General features: G+C 32.5%; 2 protein-coding genes, 1 long non-coding RNA gene and 1 other non-coding gene across 12 annotated transcripts in view; 2 read left to right on the top strand and 2 right to left on the bottom strand.

The window, feature by feature from the left end:
* Window positions 1–12,134, bottom strand: part of LOC661706 (KICSTOR complex protein SZT2) — a 38,778-nt gene extending 26,644 nt beyond the window's left edge. Inside the window, exons 1-11 of one of the 5 annotated variants that reach the window (XM_008202532.3) lie at window positions 12,018–12,134; window positions 11,425–11,505; window positions 10,904–11,085; window positions 10,612–10,854; window positions 10,335–10,565; window positions 6,262–6,415; window positions 5,993–6,213; window positions 5,829–5,947; window positions 5,658–5,781; window positions 5,217–5,611; window positions 5,004–5,169 (exon numbers count right to left, since the gene is read on the bottom strand). In XM_008202532.3, the coding sequence (XP_008200754.1) occupies window positions 5,004–5,169; window positions 5,217–5,611; window positions 5,658–5,781; window positions 5,829–5,947; window positions 5,993–6,213; window positions 6,262–6,415; window positions 10,335–10,565; window positions 10,612–10,854; window positions 10,904–11,085; window positions 11,425–11,482 (1,893 nt within the window). In that variant the 5' untranslated portion in view covers window positions 11,483–11,505; window positions 12,018–12,134. Of the gene's footprint in view, window positions 1–5,003; window positions 5,170–5,216; window positions 5,612–5,657; window positions 5,782–5,828; window positions 5,948–5,992; window positions 6,214–6,261; window positions 6,416–10,334; window positions 10,566–10,611; window positions 10,855–10,903; window positions 11,086–11,424; window positions 11,921–12,017 lie in introns of those variants that run through there. The other 4 variants (XM_008202531.3, XM_008202530.3, XM_015985284.2 and 1 more) reach the window with 4 other exon arrangements.
* On the top strand, window positions 11,074–11,600 carry LOC135267216 (uncharacterized). Its single transcript, XR_010335579.1, has 2 exons — window positions 11,074–11,182; window positions 11,239–11,600. It is a non-coding gene; the product is annotated as an uncharacterized LOC135267216 (long non-coding RNA).
* A 2,824-nt stretch (window positions 12,135–14,958) lies between the features above and the next one.
* Window positions 14,959–21,327, top strand: Art4 (Arginine methyltransferase 4). 5 transcript variants are annotated; one of them, XR_511794.3, is made up of 12 exons: window positions 14,959–15,140; window positions 15,319–15,447; window positions 15,497–15,699; window positions 15,745–15,861; window positions 15,910–16,178; window positions 16,227–16,399; window positions 16,450–16,672; window positions 16,720–16,907; window positions 19,526–19,636; window positions 19,690–19,856; window positions 20,069–20,143; window positions 20,198–21,327. XR_511794.3 is itself a non-coding variant. In XM_008202536.3 (11 exons), exons 1-11 carry the CDS (start codon window positions 15,008–15,010, stop codon window positions 20,300–20,302), a joined length of 1,797 nt encoding a protein of 598 aa, XP_008200758.1. In that variant the 5' UTR covers window positions 14,959–15,007; the 3' UTR covers window positions 20,303–21,327. The 5 variants fall into 5 exon arrangements, 4 of the variants coding, with proteins under 4 accessions (XP_008200758.1, XP_008200759.1, XP_008200760.1 ...); XM_008202536.3 differs by lacking the exon at window positions 20,069–20,143 and having other exon boundaries at window positions 19,711–19,856; XM_008202537.3 differs by lacking the exons at window positions 20,069–20,143; window positions 20,198–21,327 and adding an exon at window positions 19,930–20,062.
* A 681-nt stretch (window positions 21,328–22,008) lies between these two features.
* On the bottom strand, window positions 22,009–22,621 carry LOC103315000 (uncharacterized). Its single transcript, XR_010335577.1, has 3 exons — window positions 22,480–22,621; window positions 22,321–22,429; window positions 22,009–22,056 (listed from the first exon to the last, which is right to left on the bottom strand). It is a non-coding gene; the product is annotated as an uncharacterized LOC103315000 (transcript).
* Between the last annotated feature and the right edge of the window lie 1,219 nt (window positions 22,622–23,840).

The raw sequence follows: 23,840 nt of genomic DNA, 5'->3' as shown, positions 1-23,840 counted from the left end.
CTGCAATATTTTTTCTACATCTGCTAACAAATTACTAATTACTTCGTGGTGTTCGATTTCTAAACCATTTTAATAACCGGTAAATTTACGTTGATGCTTAATTTGTTTTGATTCTGTGAGCATTTTTTGTATTAATAATTTCTTTTAAAAATACTATCCCTTGATAGCACTGAAATTCGGGAGCAAAATTAGGCGCAACAGAATTAGCTCATGAATATTTTAATACCCAAAAAATACAAATAAAACAAAATGTAATGCAGGAAAAAAATAATATTTCAAGCCCCTCTTTCTGCAAATTTAGGATAGAATTCCATATTTCAGTCCATTTAGGGGACTGATTTAAACTGATTCTGTCAAAATCATCTAATTTTTTGAGCAATTGTGACCATTTTGTTTAAATATTCTACAGTGGTTGTAAGAAAATTTGCAACTTCTTTCTCAAAAATTTCTCCTTTGTTTCCAGTTTTTGGAGAATCTTTTTAGAGACTATTTTTGATTTGTCTTTTTAAAATGCCTATAAATTTTGATTATCTTCTTTCTGTAATATTTTTTCTACATCTGCTAACAAATTACTAATTACTTCGTGGTGTTCGATTTCTAAACCTTTTTAATAACCGGTAAATTTATATTGATGTTTAATTTGTTTTGATTCTGTGAGCATTTTTTGTATTAATAATTTCTTTTAAAAATACTATCCCTTGATAGCACTGAAATTCGGGACCAAAATTGGGCGCAACAGAATTAGCTCATGAATATTTTAATACCCAAAAAATACAAATAAAACAAAATGTAATGCAGGAAAAAATTAATATTTCAAGCCCCTCTTCCTGCAAATTTAGGATAGAATTCCATATTTCAGTCCATTTAGGAGACTGATTTAAACTGATTCTGTCAAAATCATCTAATTTTTTGAGCAATTGTGACCATTTTTTTTTAAATATTTTACAGTGGTTGTAAGAAAATTTGCAACTTCTTTCTCAAAAATTTCTCCTTTGTTTCCAGTTTTTGGAGAATCTTTTTGGAGACTATTTTTGATTTGTCTTATTAAAATGCCTATAAATTTTGATTATCTTTTTTCTGCAATATTTTTTCTACATCTGCTAACAAATTACTAATTACTTCGTGGTGTTCGATTTCTAAACCTTTTTAATAACCGGTAAATTTATATTAATGTTTAATTTGTTTTGATTCTGTGAGCATTTTTTGTATTAATAATTTCTTTTAAAAATACTATCCCTTGATAGCACTGAAATTCGGGACCAAAATTGGGCGCAACAGAATTAGCTCATGAATATTTTAATACCCAAAAAATACATATAAAACAAAAGGTAATGTAGGAAAAAATTAATATTTCAAGCCCCTCTTCCTGCAAATTTAGAATAGAATTCCATATTTCAGTCCATTTAGGGGACTGATTTAAACTGATTCTGTTAAAATCATCTAATTTTCTGAGCAATTGTGACCATTTTGTTTAAATATTCTACAGTGGTTGTAAGAAAATTTGCAACTTATTTCTCAAAAATTTCTCCTTTGTTTCCAGTTTTTGGAGAATTTTTTTGGAGACTATTTTTGATTTGTCTTATTAAAATGCCTATAAATGTTGATTATCTTCTATCTGCAATATTTTTTCTACATCTGCTAACAAATTACTAATTACTTCGTGGTGTTCGATTTCTAAACCATTTTAATAACCGGTAAATTTACGTTGATGCTTAATTTGTTTTGATTCTGTGAGCATTTTTTGTATTAATAATTTCTTTTAAAAATACTATCCCTTGATAGCACTGAAATTCGAGACCAAAATTGGACGCAACAGAATTAGCTCATGAATATTTTAATACCCAAAAAATACAAATAAAACAAAATGTAATGCAGGAAAAAATTAATATTTCAAGCCCTTCTTCCTGCAAATTTAGGATAGAATTCCATATTTCAGTCCATTTAGGAGACTGATTTAAACTGATTCTGTCAAAATCATCTAATTTTTTGAGCAATTGTGACCATTTTTTTAAATATTCTACAGTGGTTGTAAGAAAATTTGCAACTTCTTTCTCAAAAATTTCTCCTTTGTTTCCAGTTTTTGGAGAATCTTTTTGGAGACTATTTTTAATACCTCTTATTAAAATGCCTATAAATTTTGATTATCTTCTTTCTGCAATATTTTTTCTACATCTGCTAACAAATTACTAATTACTTCGTGGTGTTCGATTTCTAAAACTTTTTAATAACCGGTAAATTTACATTGATGTTTAATTTGTTTTGATTCTGTGAGCATTTTTTGTATTAATAATTTCTTTTAAAAATACTATCCCTTGATAGCACTGAAATTCAGGACCAAAACTGAACGCAACAAAATTAGGCATGGAATCTTTAATTAAGGTGACAGTGCCGTATATACGGGACTTATGGCAACCCTAGCTGTACTAGAAAAGAAAGGTCGTTTTCTGATTTAAAACTGCCTTAAAAAGACGTTTAGAAAAATAAAATTCGCCAAAATTTGCGTGTACATCCTCATAGCAAACTGAAAAATTGCAATTTTCTAGTGTCATATTTGTGTTAAGAGAGTTTCGAGATGTGATTTTTTTATTTTAAAATGTAGATCCTTACATAATCGGAATATAAGTTCAATAGTTCAAACAAGTTTTTGGTGCATGAATTATTTCGATATCTCGTCGTCCGACTTATCTGAGTTTGTAGTTCATTTTTTCTATTACAAACATTTAGAGGTCCTAAAATGGTAATAATCAATAAATCCATTTAAGTCACGTCAAATAATAGCTTCCCTACGATCTATATCGTTTGAAATTTGTTAAAAAAGCAAAATTTATTCCTAATTCGTTACTTTCTAGCTTTTTAATTACTGCAACTAACCATTTTAAAGACGTCATGCACGTCTTTCTTTCTCTGACTGCATCCATCCCCAATAAATCAAATGATGATAATTGTAAAAATTATTTAAAAATATTTAGTTTCGTATACACAAATATTTTAACAATTTCATGGTTAGACACACAATGTTTTTAAACATAGATAAACAATTTTGGTAAACTACTGTTGTTTAAATGTTGTTAATTTTTTAGCTGTCGTTACATATTTGCTTATCAGAAGAATAAAATTAATAATATTTTTTATTATAATTAATTAATTTTCTCGATGTTTACTGAGTTCTTTGAATTAGCTGCTCAATTATGTTGAATAGAAATAAACAATCAATATCTTTACTATTTAAACCCATGAAAATATTATTCATCGTACTTGAAAAAGAAATCTTTATTGCTCATTAATCGAAAAACACTTTTCAAGTATTTTTGAATAATTTATTACTTTTATTAGCCTTAGCCTAATTAAAAAATAATAATGAAATTAATACAACCACGGAAAATCAAAACAGGCGTTTATATTACCTGTCTCTCAACTAAACAAATCATAATTTACTAATAATAATAGCTTATTTCCCATGATAATTTACATTATGTAGGAATTTTCACTATAAATAAATACACACACATATAAACATGTCAAAATTATAATACGAAAAGTTGTTCCAACGAATAGAAGCACTGGGCAAGTATCTTTTAATACAGTTTAACATGTTAGGCAATTTTTTAAAAACTCTTAAACCTAGATAATTTGGTGAACTATGTACAACATTAATTCTACCACATGGTACACAAGAATTATTCTTTTGTTTTAATCACTTATTTAAATAAATTACACACGTCACAGGAAGTATTTTTAATTCTTTAAAATATCTACAACTATGACGCATAGAAATTTTTGTTTTATTTTTAATTTTTGTGCTATCAATACACTATAATCCAAAGTGGAAACTCCCCGAAAGTCCAAAAAACAAAGTCAACTTTTGCATAATATATTTTGGTTAGTTGAGAATGATTTAAAACATAGAAAGGTACTTGAACGAACGTAATTTAGAAATCACGTTCAAGCAATCGCTTTTCCAATTAATATTAAGATGTTCGTCCATATGTAACCCAAGACAATAAACTATACCTTCTTGAGTAGTGGTCACACTTGCATTATTGTTCTAGTTTTTTTTGATAACTAGTATTACTTAGTATTTTATTTAGTTTTTTGATTATTAAAATGAAAGTCTCTTTCATTAAAAAAAAACTGATACTTTACTCAATATGTCAGACGACTTTTTTAACCAAGGATGGAGTACTTTGTCTTTAAAAACCAAAGATAAAACGTTAGCGTACAAAAAATAATGACAGTCTAATTTACATTGATCTATTTTTTTATATATGAAATAAATAACATGGGTCCCAAAATTGACCCTTGAGGTACTCCCGTTCTTACATCGAGATTTATAGATGTAACTTCGTGGATAACATTTCTATGTTTAGATTTTAACAATACAAACTGTTTACGTCCCTCTAAAAATGATTTTATCCAACTTATTTGCTTCCAACGCTACAATAATATTTTCGTATAAAAAAGGCTGTTGTAGTGGATTTACTTTCAGGAAATCCATGCTGCTCTTTTGATAATATATTATGCTTCTTTAAAAGTGTTTGAAGTCTGTATAGAAAGGCATACCCAAAAACTTTCGAGTATGAGAAGGAAACAGCCACAGATCGATATTTTTTTAATAAATTTTTTTAATACTATACCTCTTTTCCATTTGATTTACAAGTTTGAGAAATAAAAATGTCTAGAAATAAGTTCTCCAATTAGCGGAAAGTAAATAAATTTAAAATAATTTCGTTATAAATAGGAGGCTGAAAATTTTCGAGAACCGATAACTGCGATTAGTTAGAAAATGACTTATTTAAAAAAATTTGGATAAAAAAAAGCGTTTAGTGCTAGTGGCGGTGGCAACACCACAAACAAACACCACTGTATTTTCTTTTTTTCAGAAAATCTCGAGCAATGAAAAAAATTTTCTTTGATTCAACGTTATTGAATACTTCACGGTAACTTAAATCATCAAATATATCATCCAAAATGTTGATTTGAAGGCGTATTTAATGGCTAATTACTTGGTATCGCTGGGAAGAGTTGGGCAAGTGCAGGTGTTTGGGCAGCGGATTGTCATGTTTCAAAATAAGCGAGACTTTATGCGTATGGAACCACTTCCTCCAATTGCTCGCCTCCATTTGGCAAATACCTTGCCACGAGTTCACGAACTTCGGACACGTGGTACTGCTAAAAAAGGCTTCGCATTTAAATAAACACAATTGGAGTCGTCATACCTCGGCGACAAAAGTAGACTATTGGAATCAGGGCAAGGTGAATTTAAATTAAAAACAGGAATTCCACTCCGCACGCTTTCGGGTAACGTGTACCACACATTCGAATTTTGAAAATTGGTTAACTGTTGAGCAAAATTTAAATCGGCCGACGACAATTGCGACAAACGCATCCAGAAGCGCTCAATTATCGCTTGGCGGTACAGCGACTTCGAGTCTTTTTTTATGAGGCAAGTGATATCGTGCAGGAATTCGTAAGGCGCTAAAATGAATATTTCCAAATGGGTGTTGTTTTTAACCACCGGCCATTGCGACGACAGTTTGTATATTATGTAAATCAGCGATTTCCATTGCAAACCTAACTGGACTTCAATCATGCCATTAAGGTAGTTAATATTCTGGAAAAAAATAGTAGATTAAATTCTTACGCCACGTTTTTTTTACTTCAACAGCGAAACCTTCGCGCATTCGGCGCGACAGTAACAGTAAAATGGAAGCACTAGTAGTATCATCAGTCTGTCGCTTTGAAAGCAAATTTGGAGTTTTGTGACTATAAAAATTATCATTTCTGCAACAAAATTAACAGTAGGAGCACCACCAACTCGGGCAACATACGGAGACCTCCACTTTGCCAAATCGTGACCTTTGCGGTAGTCACATCTGACGGCGCTGTGGAACGACCACAGTAGAAACAGCTCGTGGTAAATGTTCATAGGCATGGACGGCTCGTGCTTCTAACAAAACAATTAAACTCAGCCCCCGGTTGACTGCACACTTACAATATCGGGGGACGTCTCCAAACAGGTACCCATAGTACTGTGCGAAAAAAAATTAAGCAAGTCGGTGTAAGAGATATACCCGGCGCTAGAATGCGGGTGAAATGACGACCCGACTTTAATGAACGAGACAGCGATGCTGTCGTAATGCAACTGAAAGAGAAGAGTTTCCATTATGTTGGAGTCGGGCATTGCGACAACTCCATCAGTTATGACTAGAATATCTGCAAAATCACAATTACGAGGCGAAAAATCACCACGAAAGCACCTACGACTTATGCTATTTTCAGGAAGGAGAGATACAGCCAACATCGAATATCGTAGCATGTTTACAAAATTGGCATCGGGGGAGACCATCGGTACTTTAGTGTTTTTTTCGTTTTCCGGGAGATCAAATAAGCTACCGACGATTCGTTCGTTCTGGGTCTGAAAGCAAAACTTGACCACTTGGCACTCGCAAGGCCAAAGGGGCAAAAGTTGAACCAACTGAATTGAATTAAATTTAGTTTCAGAACAAGCGCCAACGGAAAAATCGTAAAAAAATTTCATTCAAATTTTAACCAGGGTTCAGGTATTAGTAAAAGTGGACTTTTGATATTTTGTAGACTTTATTTATACTCTACGACGCAGTTCACCTTTTTAATGGCATGCTATTATATTTTTGTGCTCATTAGGTTATTCTTTAAGCTTCTTACCGTCCCAAAAATTCTTTTCAAATCCGTTCAGGAAAAAATAAGAACGAAAAAAAGCGGTTTTATCGGTTTATTTTTAAAAATTAATTAAAAATGCAAACAGTGCTTCTTTCATAACATTATGACTAGCTACGTGTTGAACAAGATCTAGCAAATTTATTAATTAAATTTAATTTATCTGAATTACCACAAGTTCTTTGCAATTTACTTCCAAACTTTTTAAATTTAGGAGCTTTTCATAAAAATTGGTTATTTTAAATGAGAACCCCTGTTTATTTTTACATCATCCGATGCACAATTAAAAAAAAATTATAACCATTTCATTGCAAATCTAAACACAGCCGGAGTTATTTAATAGTTATAAAATAATAATATATAATAATATTAATAATATAATAAATAATCTTTGTTAGTCTTTATTATAAGCGAAGTTTAGCCGAAGCTTTTCCAACTTAACCCAATACAAAGGAATATATAAAAAGAATAAAATAATTATAATCATGCATAAATAGGAAAATGAAAAAAGAAAAAACAAAAAAAAAGAAAATGTGAATGAAAAGAAAAAAGTACATAATAGCAAAAAAGAAAAATAATACATTTTTTATTGATGTGTATTTATGATTTCACAGTGTACCAATAAAGAAAAATACGTAAAGTTATTTGGATAACTGGTCTTCAAAACACTTGCTCTATTTCGAGCACTTATACTTTAATATACTATTTTACTTCTTTGCGAAAACTGTTTAAATGAAGCGATTTGAAGTATGTATTGTAAACAGAAACTGCACTACAAGTAAATAAATGTTTAAACATAGCTGATGAATAAACATACCTAATATAAGAAAAAAACAGGATTGAAACTATTTTCGACTTTTGTCGTTTTCTAATTCCACATTGAATGATGTAAAAATAAACAAAAAACAGAAGCTCCCATTTGACATAAACATAATAAAAAGATAAAGCAAGTAAATAGTGAACACCCTTTAGTAATTCACATCAATCAAACTTAACATGCACCTAGGAATAATATTATCAAGAAAGCATTGTTTGTATTTTTTATTAATTTTTAAAACTAAAGGTGTAAAACAAATTATTTTGGTTTTTATTTTTTAATAGTAATCCCAGAACCGATTTAAAAAATTAGGGATATGTAAGACGCTAAAAAGATATCCAAATGAGCACAAAAAATAATAGCATGCTATTAAAAAATTATTATTCAGCCATTCTATTTTAACGGATGGGACACTTTGCACAAATTTTTTGATCTTATTTTCAGCTTTTATAAACAGCATCAGCAGAAGTAATTTTTTTTTCTCTGTAGAAACTTAGTACCAGTCAAACAGTTTGCAACCTTCAACTGGAGCCACATTTGAAAATTTTGAAATATGAGCAGGAAAAACGAAATACAAATTGGTGACGGACGAAACACAAAAATACCTCACACTGCTAATCTGCTAATTTAAAAGGCACTATTCCACAAATATTTTTGAAGTAAAAGATGAATCTTGAAACTTTTAAACCATGAAACCGAAAAACAAAGCAATGTGTAACGACTTCTGATTAATTTACTTTTTATTTATGGACGGGACATAACGGATGGAACAAAAAATCTTGTGTATGAACATAACTGTAAAAAATTTATTCAGGCACGTTTTAATTATTAAGGACTTTAAAAATATATCAAAATTATAGACAGTGGAAATTAAAAATTCTTGGTCTTGTTTAGCAACGTGAGAAATAAGGGCAACATTTAAACGGACAGGACAGCAAAATTTACGAAAATAAAAAACTAACATTTTCTAAACTACCAGAAACTAGAAAAACACCCTTCAAAAATTATTCAACAGTTGTAGAAACAGTTGTAGGACTTCAGCAGTCAACAGTATTTTAATAATAATAATAATAATAATTTCTATCAATTTATACAGATGTAGTAACAAAACTGATACGAAAAACGTCAGTATTATACACAGAAATAACAATAACATAAAAATAATTTTAAGACATAAGTCAAAAAACCTGTCTATTATAGAATTCATTCAAAGTATATGGTTCGAGATCCAAAATGTAGTCAAATATTTTCTTTTTAAATAAATTTAAATTACAAGGTGTGCGTAGATGCACAGGTAAACTATTGTATAGTTTTATTCCTGCATAATGAGAATTTTTTCCGTCAGCGTGAGTTTGTGTCTTGGATACTCTAAGTCTACTTTGCGAGTGTTGTACCTATAGTCGTTAGTGACATTAAATAGTAGATTCTGTTTAAAGAAAAATAAAAGTAATCTATATATGTATAAACCAGTTACTGTCAAAAAGTTATTGATTTTAAAGATGTCCATACAAGTTTCATTATATTTTAAGTTAAACATAGTTCTCATGACTTGTTTTTGAGCAACAAATACTTTTGATATCTTTCCACTTTGCCCCCAAAATATTATACCGTAGCTTAGTAATGATTGAAAATTTGCGAAGTATATTATTCTTAGTTGTTCAATGTTAATGTATTTTTTTAAAACACGTATTATTAGTCCAGCTTAACTTATGGTCAATGCATATTCCCAGAAAATTAGTTTTCTCTATTAATTCAATTTCTTTAGATGATATTACAATTTTATTCGGTTTCTCTGTATTCTTGTGAACACATATTGCAAAATGAATGCCGTAGGTTTTTTCAAAATTTAACACTAATTTATTTTCTTTAGTCCAGTTTATTACCTTATTCATGCATATCTTTGCTTCTTTCATTGTATGTCATATTTTCACCCCAAATTAATATGTTTGTGTCATCAGCAAAGTTAACTGCACTATTGTCTGAAAATGTTAAAATGTTTAATAGGTCGTTTATATAAATTATGAAAAATAAAGGCCCTAGTATACTACCTTGAGGTACACCTTGTTAAATTAGAAGTTTATTTGATGTATATAAAGTACTGTTTTTGTTATTGTGACCTGCTGATACCTATTATTAAGATAAGATGTGATCAACTTTAACATAATTCCTCTTATGCCGTATTTCTTTAATTTACTTATTAGGATGTTATGATCTAGGCAATCGAAGGCTTTAGAGAAATCTAAGAAAATTCCAAGAACCACCTTTTTTCTTCTAATTTATCTAACAGAGCATTAGTGAAGCTAAATATAGCTGAGTCAACAGATTTCCCTTTAATGTACCCGTGTTGGGATGAATTCAGTAGCTGAAATTTCATTAAAAAGTTAGTAATTCTGGAAGATATAACAGTTTCAAAAATTTTAGAAAACGATGACAGCAGACTAATTGGCCTATAATTTGATATTAATGTCACCTTTTTTGTATATAGGAAGAACTTTATTTTATGTTCTCGCCTACCTCTCCCATTTTAAATCCACAACAAAAAACTCTTTTCTTACAAAACACTTAAATATAAACCGAACCGTGTATTTTAAAAGAAACATAACATACAAAAATTATTTTGAAAATTTCGGTGTCAGGTCGCATTATTTCTGAAATTCCTATATAATGGAATCATACTATTTTGGGACACTCTGTATAATAAAAAATAATTTCCTGAAATGCGTCCTAGAGTATAAATAACATCTACAAAATTTCAAAAGTCCAAACTTAATAACTGATCAAGGTATGGTAACTTGTCCCCTTTGGCCAAACATGTCCATACTTTTTGTCGTTCGTTCTGGTCGTGAACCATTGCCGTAACATCGGCGATTTTCCCTTCAAGCACGTGAAACTGGCTTTGAACGAACGCGACAATTTCGTGCAGATTAGTTGAAGTTATTTGGACGCCTTTGACTAGAACTTGTTGCGCTGGACTCATAAAAAACGGGGTGTTCACCATAACGGTGAGATAGAGACTTGGCTGGAAAACAAGGGAATTGCCAGGAATTGTGAACTGAAAGGCATCAGTCAGCGAGAATATTATTTCCACCTTCCACAACCTGTCTAGTTAAACCTTCCACACTAGTTTTGAACGAATTAAGTATCTCGTCGAAGAGAATCTCGCCCTTCTGGATATCGACAATGCACTGCGAGGGACTCATGTCCAGGCAATACACAAATCGGTAGCTGTGGGCGAGAAAAATCACCTCCGTTCGACAAGTTACTAAATAGCGATTGCATTTTGATATTTGCTGTTCTCGGGCTATTGCTGATACGATTTCAATATCATTCGATGAGACGTTCTGAAAGATTTGTTCACCTCAACTAAATTAAGATCACGGTTTGGTTTACCCATTTTTGGAGCACGGGCACGGTTATAACCGTGTTTAAGTGATCTAAAAGCCACTGCAATCTCGAGGCTCTCGAAACGGGAACATCTTTTGGCAACAATAAATACACAGCTTTGGCCTCTAGTACCGTCGATTCCGTTTCTTCCGAGTAAAGAAAATCACCAGGGTAAAGGTCTTCATGCTCTAATGAGAAAAACAATCGCAAAGAATTTCAAAAATGTTAATAAAACCGCTCGAACAAGTTTCAATAATTAGAACGCAGTTTGGTTTTTTCATGCGGGTATGGCACTGACCGGTAATCAGTTCTCAAATGAAAAACACGACTATTTTTTATAGCCTAGGTGACACAGATTTCGATCGAGAGATATTAAATGGGACATGTAATGACCCTGTTAAAACGAGTTGGACGTGTCTTAAATAATAAAAAGTTGGCAAAAATTACAAATGCCAAGCGTTAATTGGACAATTATTATTGTGATAAGTGACTGATAAAAGAAGCAGTGACCCTTCAAGCTGACTTACCCTTGACTGATAGTTCAACTCCTTCATCAGAATCCAGACTTTGGGAATCAAGTTCCATACTTTTTCGAAAAACTCACATCACTGGAACACAACGACTACTGAAGGACAACAAACAAACACACGTGTTATGCAGAATCCACCAGAGGAAAACAATAAATGATTACAGTATTAATTTATCCAGTCATTGAAAACATAAACAGATGCAATTAGATACATGCCAGGGGACGTCGTTACATAAATTACATTTGTTTATTATTAACAACAACTACTCCGCGACTTTAATATCAATAAACAAATATTTGCGTAAAAAACACTCAAAAAGATTACATCACGAGACAATCAACATAACCTCCAATAATAGTGTTTGTTTTGAAAACCACTTTCAGGTGATTGATCTCATTTTTATTATAACTAAAGCTGGAGTTTTATTGCGGAAATAAAGCACTACCACAAGTTATAAATAGCGAAACAGTTAAATTTCAACTATATATTAATACGCGTAAAAGTGACGTCTCATTTAAAAACTACTGCAAATGTACAGCACTCGACGCGCAATTCAAAAATTATTTTAAAACACTATTTGAACTACTTACTCAAAATCAAAACAATTAATGTTTCCTTTAAACAAAACAATTTTTGAAGTTAACCAACATATTGCAAGAAAACTGTTAGGGCGCGCCACTGACTTTTATTGTTTTATCGAAATCCGGATGTCGTGGAAGACAGCACCAAAAATGGTGCAGGCGTCATGAACATTACAGTCGACCAGACAATCGAAGCTACACCATTTCCCCACCATTCTCGTTTTCTGCAGCCAAGTTCACACCAGGAAACTTATCAAAAATAATCGTAAATCATTATAAAAACATCAATAATGTGTTTCTATTACAAATTAAAACTTAACTGTATTTAATTTCTGCATTTTTTATTCTGATATTCAAGCAATGCAACGTGATTTTTTTTCACCCTGCAATTTTCTTTATTTTTGCAGGAGATTAAGTTCTTCGATAGGGTTTTCGACTGTAAAAAAATCATGTTCGGACAAACACCCCTTGGGACCTTAACGAGTTTTTTTAATTTTTATAAAGTTTCTCTATTTTGCAAACTTTATTTTTTTGCGCCCACTTTATATCCCGCAATTTTCTTTATTTTTGCAGCAGATCAAGCCCTCCGATAGGGCTATCGACTGTAAAAAAAATCATGTTCGGACAAACACCCCTTGGTACCTTAATGAATTTTTAAAAATTCTTTAAAATTTCCCGAATTCGCAAACTTTATGTTTAAAAATTTATTACAGTATTCAGAATGGCTCCCGAAGGGCAAATCAGTTATTACAGGAAAGGAGGAAAATAGTAAAAATAATGAATACCAAAAAAATTCATAACTCAAAAACTAAAAGTCGTAGAGCAATGCGGTTTATTCCATTGAATTCAGCGGCTCATTTTGCGTATAAAACCATATTTTAAAGAGATGTAAACTTTTAAAGTTTTTTACTAAAAATTAAGATAGTAATATCTATAGTGAAAAATTTTATTTACCAAAAAAATTCATAACTCAAAAACTAAAAGTCGTAGAGCAATGCGGTTTGTTCCATTGAATTCAGCGGCTTATTTTGCGTATAAAACCATCTTTTAACAAGATGTAAACTTTTAAATTTTTTTGCTAAAAATTAAGATAGCAATATCTATAGTGAAAAATTTTATTTACTAAAAAAAAATTCATAACTCGAAAACTAAAAGTCGTAGAGCAATGCGGTTTGTTCCATTGAATTTAGCGGCTCATTTTGCGTATAAAACCATGTTTTAACGAAATGTAAACTTTTAAAGTTTTTTGCTAAAAATTAAGATAAGCAATATCTATAGTAGAAAATTTTATTCAAAAAAAATTCATAACTCGAAAAATAAAAGTCGTAGAGCAATGCGGTTTATTCTAGTGAATTCAGCGGCTTATTTTGCATATAAAACCATCTTTTAACAAGATGTCAACTTTTAAAGTTTCTTGCTAAAAATTAAGATAAGCAATATCTATAGTAGAAAATTTTATTCACCAAAAAAAATTTATAACTCAAAAACTAAAAGTCGTAGAGCAATGCGGTTTGTTCCGTTAAACTCAGCGGCTCATTTTGCGTATAAAACCATCTTTTAACAAGATGTAAACTTTTAAAGTTTTTTGCTAAAAATTAAGATAGTGGAAAATCTACAGAAGAAAATTTTATTTACCAAACAAAATTCATAACTCAAAAACTAAAACTCGTAGAGCAATGCGGTTTGTTCAGTTGAATTCAGCGGCTCATTTTGCGTATAAAACCATCTTTTAACAAGATGTAAACTTTTAAAGTTTTTTGCTAAAAATTAAGATAGGCAATATCTAGTGAAAAATTTTATTTACCAAAAAAAATTCATAACTCAAAAACTAAAAGTCATAGAGCAATGAGGTTTGTTCCATTGAATGACCGATTGTTTAACAAACCACGTAAAAATTTATAATTCTGTTACCAGGGTTCGATGGGCTAGCAGGTGAGGATTCACTTAGTCTAAGAACTTTGTAGTTAAATTACCAGTTAGTGCCCAAAAACTCACAAAACTGCAACGACTTTATTTATTAACAAAAAAATTTAATAAAAATCGAGAATGGTCCTTACCAATGTACAGGTGGTGTGTAAAATTTCAGGATTTTCATTACATTAGAAGTCGCGATTTTCTTGGGTGCGCGATAAGGTTGCGACACCTGGTATGTAAGCATTACATTACTCACACATCAGTGAGTTGGTGCGCCGGCTTTTGAGCACCCGGTATAGGTAATTATGTATACAGCGTCTCCCAGATCTCGCTCCCCACCGGAAAGATGCATATAGTTTAGACAATTCTGAAGCTAAAATTCTTTTAGAAAAAATTTCTAACTCTGCGTTTGTGAGATAGTTACCATTTAAAAGTAGCCAATCACAAAAGGTTTATTTGCGGAAGAGTGCAAAAACAAAACACGTTACCATACCAAAAGAGAGTGACAATAAGTAGAAAGTTAATTGACCTAACTTTTCGAAAATATTTTGTCAGGCAATTTTCAAGAGAACCGTAAAATTTGAATGAAAATTGATACTGACAACACAATTGAGAAAGTTCTGAATAATAATTTTCCAATTTATTCTAACTCTTGTGTGATATTCGTAAAACTAATTTTTGATGTTTCGTTCGAAATTTTTTTAAATTTATCGTGCCTAGAATGTCCGTTTTTTTTCGATCTTGGTGGTTTTGTTCCACAGACATCAAATTAAAATAAAACTTTTACTCAAAAAAAACCATCATACTTAACGGCAAAAAATACTGGTATATGTTAAGTAAAAAATTACCAGTATAATATTGATTTAATTGGTAAGTATATACTATATGAAGAGACAGATATTTAGTTGGTTGTTTATTCACAATATGTAATGTTCACAAATGTGTGGACGACTAATCACGGCCTTTATTTTTTGGCATGAAGTGCGGTTTAAATTCGAATTAGTCGGTATTGCAGTTTGTCGCCATACCGGCGGAAGCTACCGTTGTTGTTACAAATGCGAGTGCGGTAGTGTGACTGGCGAAAAATGGCGCTTAGGACCTGGGAAGTTGAAGTTTTTAATGTGACAGAAGACATTGTTTGCACTCCAAAATATAACAAAAAAGTGAAACTTAGAGCCGATTATGATCCACAAGGAATTAGCATTAAATTACTCGACGGTATGTATAAAAAAAGTGATATTTTTATGTAGCATCATGCAGGTATCACTACTGTCTTTTTTTATTTATCATTGTCAATATTATGATATTTTTCGTAAATTGGTGGCACCACTCCCAATTCCCGTGATTTTGTTTCACCCAGAGAATCTCGTTGCGAGCCAGTTTTGTAAAATTTCAGGTGACGACTCTCACGTTTTATCAGAATTTCCCATTAGTTCGTCTTCGGAGTGCTGCCGCGTGGGGCCTAAATCCTACATATTTTCCTTTGATAACGAAGCCCTGTTGTTCAAGTTCGGCTCCATTGAAGGTAATTAGAGGGAAACCCGAGAAATCGCCTAACTGTGTTTAATTTCAAGACGCGAGGAGCTTTACTATTGCTATAACAAAGGTCAAGTCTGGGAAAGGTGCTTCGGTTTTTTCGGTTAGGACCGAAGACTCGTCCGCTACTCAGTATTTCCAGTTTTATGGCTACTTGTCACAGCAACAAAACATGTTACAAGACTTTGTTAGGACGTATACGTATCAAAGAGCAATATTATGTAACTTAGACGATTTTAAGGTAATTAGTCCATTGGTAATTGCCGGGTTTACATCTCAGTTTTAGGATAAAGTCATTTTGGATGTTGGTGCCGGTTCTGGCATTCTATCATTTTTTGCTGCACAAGCTGGCGCTAAGAGGATTTACGCCGTCGAAGCGTCCACAATGGCACACTTTGCGCAGGTAATTTTATAGATTTTTGCCCCAAAACGTACTAACAAGTGACTCTAGAAATTGGTGGATGCTAACAATTTGTCAGACTCAATTAAAGTAATTCCGGGTAAAATAGAAGAAATTGAACTTCCAGAAAAAGTAGATGTAATTATTTCCGAACCAATGGGTTACATGCTTTACAACGAGAGAATGTTGGAGACTTACTTGCACGCGAAAAAGTGGCTGTTGCCAGGCGGGAAAATGTACCCCTCCCGGGGGGACCTGCACATAGCGCCGTTCACCGACGATTCCCTCTACATGGAACAGTACAGCAAAGCGAATTTTTGGTAATTATCGTTAACATAGCAAAACGGAGTTAGCACTTTTGTTTGCAGGTTTCAAACGTGTTTCCATGGGGTTAACTTGTCCGCGATTCAAAACTGCGCCGTGAAGGAGTACTTTAGACAACCAATTGTTGATACTTTCGATATTAGAATTTGCATGAGCAAGTCGATTAGACACGTTGTAGATTTTTCGGAAGCTCATGAAACCGATCTTCACACTATAGGTTTGTCTCGTCTCTTGGTTGTTTCTCTACGTGCTTACTTTCTTTTCCAGATATTCCCTTGGAGTTCCATATTTTAGAATCGGGGACTTGTCACGGCTTGGCATTTTGGTTTGATGTAGCTTTTGCCGGTTCGCAACAAACCATATGGCTTAGTACCGGTCCAACCGAGCCTTTAACGCACTGGTACCAGGTTAGGTGCTTACTAGAACAGCCGCTTTTACTTAAACAAGGCCAGGTTTTAACCGGTCGAGTACTACTCGTAGCTAATAAAAGGTAAAATAGGTGGAATTTTTTCAATTTAATTTCGGATTTTTTTCCAGACAAAGTTACGACGTTACTATAGACTTAGCAGTTGAAGGAACAAACCAAAGTTCGAAAAATACCCTAGATTTGAAAAATCCATACTTTAGATATACCGGAGCGCCAGTACAACCCCCTCCCGGAATTTCAAACGTGTCACCAAGTGAGAACTACTGGAGTCAATTGGATGCTCAAGGTGTTAGGAATGGTGGGTTTTCGGCGAAGAATGCTTTTTTAACACTGAAAATAGCTCAACACGTATTTTCGTGTGGAAATTTCGTAAATAGAAAAAATAATAAAAATTGAACGAGTGACTCAAACGCAATACATAATAAATGAATGAATTAAGTAAGAATATTGAAAAATTGTCATTGAAAGAAATACTAATTTAGTTGACTAACTGCTGCAAAGGTGCAAAATAAAAAACATTGAATTGGACAGTAGCATTGTCTCGGAAAAAAACCGTCAGAAATATGCTTATATAACTTAAAATTATCTAAGGATTCCAAATTTCTCTCCGTTTTTGTTGTACGATTTTTAGTTTTAGTGATACTAGACGAAATATAATGTGACATAATTTTTGTTACGAAATATTACTAAACTAACCCAAATTTTGAATAACTTACAAACTGTGTAGGTTCAACACAAAACACAATATGTTAAAGAATTCAAGATCACGTTATTAGATTTCAGTACTTTCAAACTGCCATTATTTTGTTAAAACAAATTTCGCTAATTAATAATTAAATTGCAAGGACTCTTACCCTATAACCTTAGACTAGACTTCCAAAAAATGAACGGGTTGTTATTTTACAAATGGTAAAATGATTGAAAAGTTTGTTGTATTACCTTGTTGTCTTTAATTTTTAAATTTAGCTCACAGAATAATAAAAAAGAACTAAAAACAACTCAAGCATTGGAAGTAGTGCTGTTTAGAGAAAAAATTAAAATCTTTAATTAATATATTTTACTTTTATTTATAAATGTAATTGAATAGTATCCAGAATTGAATAGAAATTTTATCAATTGTAAATTTTAAATTATGATTTCAAAGAGATTGCCACAAACTAGCACTTTTATGTGAGTTATTATTGTTTATTTTACTTTTCAAATAATTTATTTAAAAATCGTCGAAAAGTTAGTAAACACCCATTCCATTTTAACGGAAGGGACATTACACAAATTTTTAGATTTTATTTTCAGTTTTTATGAACAGTATCAATAAAAGTGTTTTTTTTATAGGAACGTTCTTTTGTAGGTACCAGTCAAACTGATTGTAACCTACAATTTATTAGAGCCACATTTGTAAAATTTGCAATACGAGCAGGCAAAAGAAATACCAATTGATGACAGATGGGACACAGAAAAGACTTTTTTTCTGTTAATTTAAAAGGCATTAACTCCAACAATTATTTTTGAAATAAAAAGGTGGAACATGTTAAAACTTTCGAAACTACGGAACCGAAGAATAAGGCAATGTGTAACGACTTCTGATTAATTTACTTTTTTGCTTACACATGACGGATGGGACAAAAAAATTTGTGTATGAAAATAACTCTAAAAAATTTATTCAGACAGGTTTTAATTATTAAATATCAAAATCTTGGTCTTGTTTAACGTCATAAGGAATAAGAGCAACATTTATGTGTTTGCAATAACAATCAATTTACTTACCGATTTCCATTCTTTAAACTAGCAGAAATTCGAAAAACACTTCAAAAATTATTCAACAGTTGTAGTACGTCAGCTTTCAACATTATTTTATGTTATCGCCTACAAGGCAATGTATGTACAAAACCCAATGAATTACTTTAATTTAAATTGTATATTCTCTACCATTTTAAATCCGCAACAAAAAAAACTCTTGACGCAAATTACATTTAACATAAATCGAACGTGTATTTTGAAAAAACTACATACTAAAATTATTTTGGGAAAATTTTGGTGTCAGGTTGTATTTACAATTCGGCTGTTAACTGAGTTAAAAAAAAAACTTTTTTTTTTGACTGTTGTGTAAGCAGAAACGCGATTATTTTGAAGAATTTCGTCCAAAATAAATTGAAAAGTTTAAATGCAAACTTGTTCAAAATTGGAGCAGTTCTTGCATCTTTCCAGCGTTTAAGCACATTATTGACACAAAAAATGCAGGTTTTGAGAGATTTTGCTAAACTCGTCTGAAAATCAATAAACTGGGTTAAAATGAAACGATTTTCACCATTTTTGCGTTATATTAGCACGTTTTTCGTCCCAAAATGCAATTATTCATCAAAATATTGTCGTAATTATAATTAGAATTAAGTCGTCGTAAACTGTTATTTTACCTTTTTCCAAAAATTCAGCTTTCTATAGAATATTTCGGCATCATATTGGCTGTGTTGAAAATTGTGTTAGTTTTGCTTTTTACGAGCGATCACACACATCATAAAATCGTTAAATTGGATTGAAAATCCCGTAATTTTTGCCTTCGTCGAGCGTTTAAACAATTTGGAACAAAAATTAAGTTTTTTGTTAAACTACACAGAGATAATCATTAATCAGTAAAGTCGGTCACAAATATAATTGAAATAACATTTTCTCAGTTTTTGTAGCTCTTTTTCGAATCAGTAAGGCACTAAAACTCAAATCGAGGTTTAAGGGCTGTTATTTACTTTAGGATTCTTCACAACCTTACTAAACATCTTAAAAACATACAAAAGTAAACTTTCACCCAACTGGAATAAACTAATAAAAGAATGATTATTTGAAAAATTCAAAAAAATTCCGCAAGAAAATAGTTGAGCGCGTGATTTTCCGTTATTTGATTGCAATAATGATTTCTTTTCAAAGCTGTGAATATGGTGAACGGGATGTCGGTGAACGGCTTGGGCGAAGTGTCAATGGATACCACGCAGACCATCATTAACAGCAACATGATGGCCAACAATCTCATAGCTTTAGGTTTGTCTTTTTCGCTTGTATTTTCCTGATTCGTTGATTTTTTGTGTATTTAGTGGATCCTTCTCATTTATCAGAACCGACTCAGCCCAATATCCATCCAGGTTGTATTTCCAGTACCGGCAGAGGGCGCGTTGCTGCTAGTCCAACGTCAACTCACACAGCTCAGTTAATTGGTGGAGCGATTTCGCCGTCGTTATTCACCTCACCTAATCCACAACAGGTATTTTAATTCGTGAGAATTATTTTTTGTTTTTATTAACATTAGTTGGTAATTTGAGTGAAAAATTTTTTAGGGAAAAATAAGGTGCAGGGTATTTCGGAAATTACGAAATACGAACTGAAATACTATTTTGGATTTTTTACTTTTAAGTTTATCATTTATAACGTAGATGCGATTTAATTTATTTTCATGGTGTAACACAATTATTTTAGTTGTCAAATAAAGATGAGTGAATAAGCGGAAAGGGGATGGTTTTAGTTAATGGTGTCGGGTGGGGTTTGATGCATGTAGGTTTGCCTCGTCTCGCTGGTATTTAATTAGCTGAAATGAATTGTTTTCAGCAACAACCTCTAGTGATGACAAATTACCCGGTTAGTGCTAATTTAATGATCGGAGACTATGTTACCCCCGGAAATGGAGTAGCAATGCCTGCATATCGCCAGTAGTGTGTAAATCGGCACTGTCATGCTCAAAAACTGTTAAAAAATTCGATAATGGTCGCAGACAATTAATTTACATGTATATGTTTGATTTAACTACTTTATTGTTTCGAATCGTGTTTGATTTTTGTGTATTTTTATTATTGCTTTATCATGTGATTTGTATAAACAAGTGCGGAGATGTTTTTCGAGATACGCATTTTTTGTTTGCGAAAAAACATCTTTCTGGGATTTAGTCCCATGCCTTAGCTTATCATGAATGCGGCAGGGAGCAACTTTGTATTAAACAATCGCGATTTTTAGTATTTATTATGTCATTTAGTTGAAATTGTGCATCACTTAAGCAATAAATTTTATGCCTTTTTAAAATGTTTTCTGATTCGTTTCGTGTTCTTGCATCACTCTTGTATTACAATGTGACAATAGTAATTTAATTGTATACACTTATCTCTATATAGCAACATTGCATATCTTTCTTTGACGTCCTCTGTCGTTCGACTTAGTTTATTTATGTTTAGTAGTGTAGTGCGTTTGTATGATCTGTAAATTTTTCAAATTTAGTTTAAGAAACAGGTATTTTTGGATATATTTTAATGTCATATCAACAAGGCATGATGTATGACATAATTGGCAACTGTTTTACGAAGTGAAACTTATTTTATTGTGGATGTTGCTATTTTGTCTGTGATATTTTGGTTAAACACGTTTCCTGAATTAATTTTATTGTAGATGTAGGAAATACAGGATAGTTTGTTCGCCTACCGTGTTTGTATATTTATTCTTTAATGTAATCTCTTCATTTTAAAACGAATCCCTTGTGTTGCGTTTATCAAGTGCATCTGATATTATATGCAATGAAGCAGTCATTGTTTACGTTAATAGGCAATGGAGCATATTCTGCCTTACAATACCACGTGCAATGGCAGTGTAATGAAAGCCTAGTTACATATAATAATGCTTCATGTATACCATAGGATAAATTGATCTGTACATTGGATTCATTAAGAACAATATATTGTACCACTTTTGAATTCCATTACTTTTTTCTATCCCCAAAAACACCACATGCGGTTTAAATTTGCCGCCATAGCAGTGCATCAACCAATCACACCACTTTTGAATTTTATCATTTTCTCCAATTACCCGTTAAAAAATTAAACAGCAAACAGTTCTGATTAATTTATTTATAAAAAACGACACGTTGGGTCCTTAACATCGCAATGGTTTGAATTTCCCGCCCGTGATTATTCCCATCATCCAGAGCGCACGACACGCCACTTACTCCACACTATTGAATTTGAACACTTTTATCCCCGATTACCCATCAAAAGACAAAAACCAAAGATCGGTTCTAATCAATTTATTTGTACTATAAAACTATACGGTGCGTCCACACCGGAAATAAGCGTGCAAACCTAAAATATGCTACTGCGCAGGTTTGTATTGCCGCCATGACAGTCGCACCACTTTTGAATTTTATCACTTTTTCCCCAATTATCTTTCAAAAACTACAATAAAGGATTGTTCTAATTGATTTATTTATACTAAAACTTCACGTTTAGTCCGCAACTGAAATTCACACCGCCCAGGTTTGAATTTCCCGCCATGACCAGTTCCTTCTTCCAGCGCGCACCGCACGCCACTTACTCCTCACTATTGACTTTGAGCACTTTTTTAACCCCGAATACCCAATAAAAAATAAAACAAAAAGCTAGTTTTAATTAATTTATTTATACTAAAACTATACGGTGCGTCCACACCTGAAACAAGCAATTCAAATCAAAACGTGTCACTGCGCAGGTTTGAATTTGCCGCCATGACAGTGCATCAACCAATGCCATCTTCCGCGCGCACTACGATTGGTAAGCTTGGCTGTCTCACATAGTGGAAAGACGCCACTTTGCAGATGAAAATTTCAAGAGAAAACCGAAAATATAGCAGAAAAGTGATCAAGAAAACCGTTAAGCAACTCAGGTAACGTATTTTCGCGCGTGGTTGATGCAGAACAACGCCAAAAGACATACCTGCTACACTCGTACTCGTAAATTGGCTCTGTACTCGTAGTTCCTTGGTTCATAGTTGCTGTAATAGTAAGCACCCCCATAGGACCTGGCCGCAGCTCCCGTCAAGGCTCTAGACGTGATATTTAGATTTTTGACTGTTTCAGTTGTTTTGCTACAAACCCTGCTGCAAATCCGGCTTTAGCTCCGAGTCCTGCCCCCACAAGTCCTGCTCCTGCAAGCCCGACCACTCCTGCACCGACAAGTCCTGCTCCTACGAGTCCTGCGGCCCCCAGAGCTGTGAGTATAAACGGTGATCTTCTCTGTCTTATCACAATTCGGGTGTTTAACTCGTCTTCACTGAGCGGTACGGTGGCCGCATTGATAACAAACACCAAGTAACACAAAGCTATAAGTACAAGGAGTTTCATGTTGGCGAGCACTGAGCTTGCTGGGGACTGCTGGCTGTCTTCAGCGAGGTGCTTATATAACTGGTCCTGAAAATGTCTAGTATTGTCCGCCAAATCCAGTTTATTCACTGAATTTTTACAATCGAGATGTTTACTTAAATACAACACTTCAGACACGTGAAGTGTGTTAAGGGCAAGTCTTGTTGGTTTACAATTTTAATTTTTTTTGGGTAATCCCACATTTTTCGTTTTTCATTTTTTCAAAACTCGTTTCTTTGGGAAATTTTGCCGTAACACGTTTTGGCTGTGGCATTGACCACCAGGAGTTTCAATTTAAATAATCTAAGGTCACATAACTAATTGTGTGGTCTAGCTATTTTCTTTGTCTTCATTTTTTTAATTCGAGCAAAAATGAACCGAATGTTTTAAACAAAAGTAGCGTAATTATTTTTAACTGCTTTTGTATTGTAATTACTTTTTTATACTCTGATACAGTAGCAGGAAATATTAGAGTTACGGAAATCTAAGACGGAAGAGCAAGCGCAAGGTTGATGTATGCGTATTTTTACACCAATTTATGTCTTTAAAATTTACCAGTATTGTCAAGAAATTTGAATTTTTCCACCTCGACTTGAATTTGAATAGGTTTTTTTTAACTTTGCTCGTTTGCTAATTGACTGATGTATCATCCAGACCGTGAAACACCCTGTGACAATAATGGCGTGGTCTGTAATTTATGACAAAGGACAAGGGTTCTCGATTTATGCGCTACGTAAGCAAGTATTAAAATTAACAATTTTTATGTCTTGCTAAGAGTTTCAACTTGTTGTCACACCGACATTATTCAATTATAATTCCATTGTTTGCGATTATTGATCATCTGTTATAATTAATTTTTTCGACACGAATATACCTACAACTTAAACCAAACAGACAGGTACAAAATTTACAATGAACTTCACCAACAGTGATTACGTATTGTTAAATTGTTTGTATTTATGAATGCAATTTACACACAGTTTCATAGATGTTTAATTGTTTTATTTTGACACCTACCCATTATCCTTTCCGATAATTTATTACGCAAATATCTAAGACAAGATTTTTATTATTCAACAGATATTAATAATAACA

This window comes from Tribolium castaneum, chromosome 10 (genome assembly GCF_031307605.1).
Source record: "Tribolium castaneum strain GA2 chromosome 10, icTriCast1.1, whole genome shotgun sequence".
Classification (NCBI taxonomy): Eukaryota; Metazoa; Arthropoda; class Insecta; order Coleoptera; family Tenebrionidae; genus Tribolium; species Tribolium castaneum.
The sequence above is the reverse complement of the archived record's forward strand: the minus strand, read 5'-3'. Positions and strand labels throughout refer to the sequence as shown.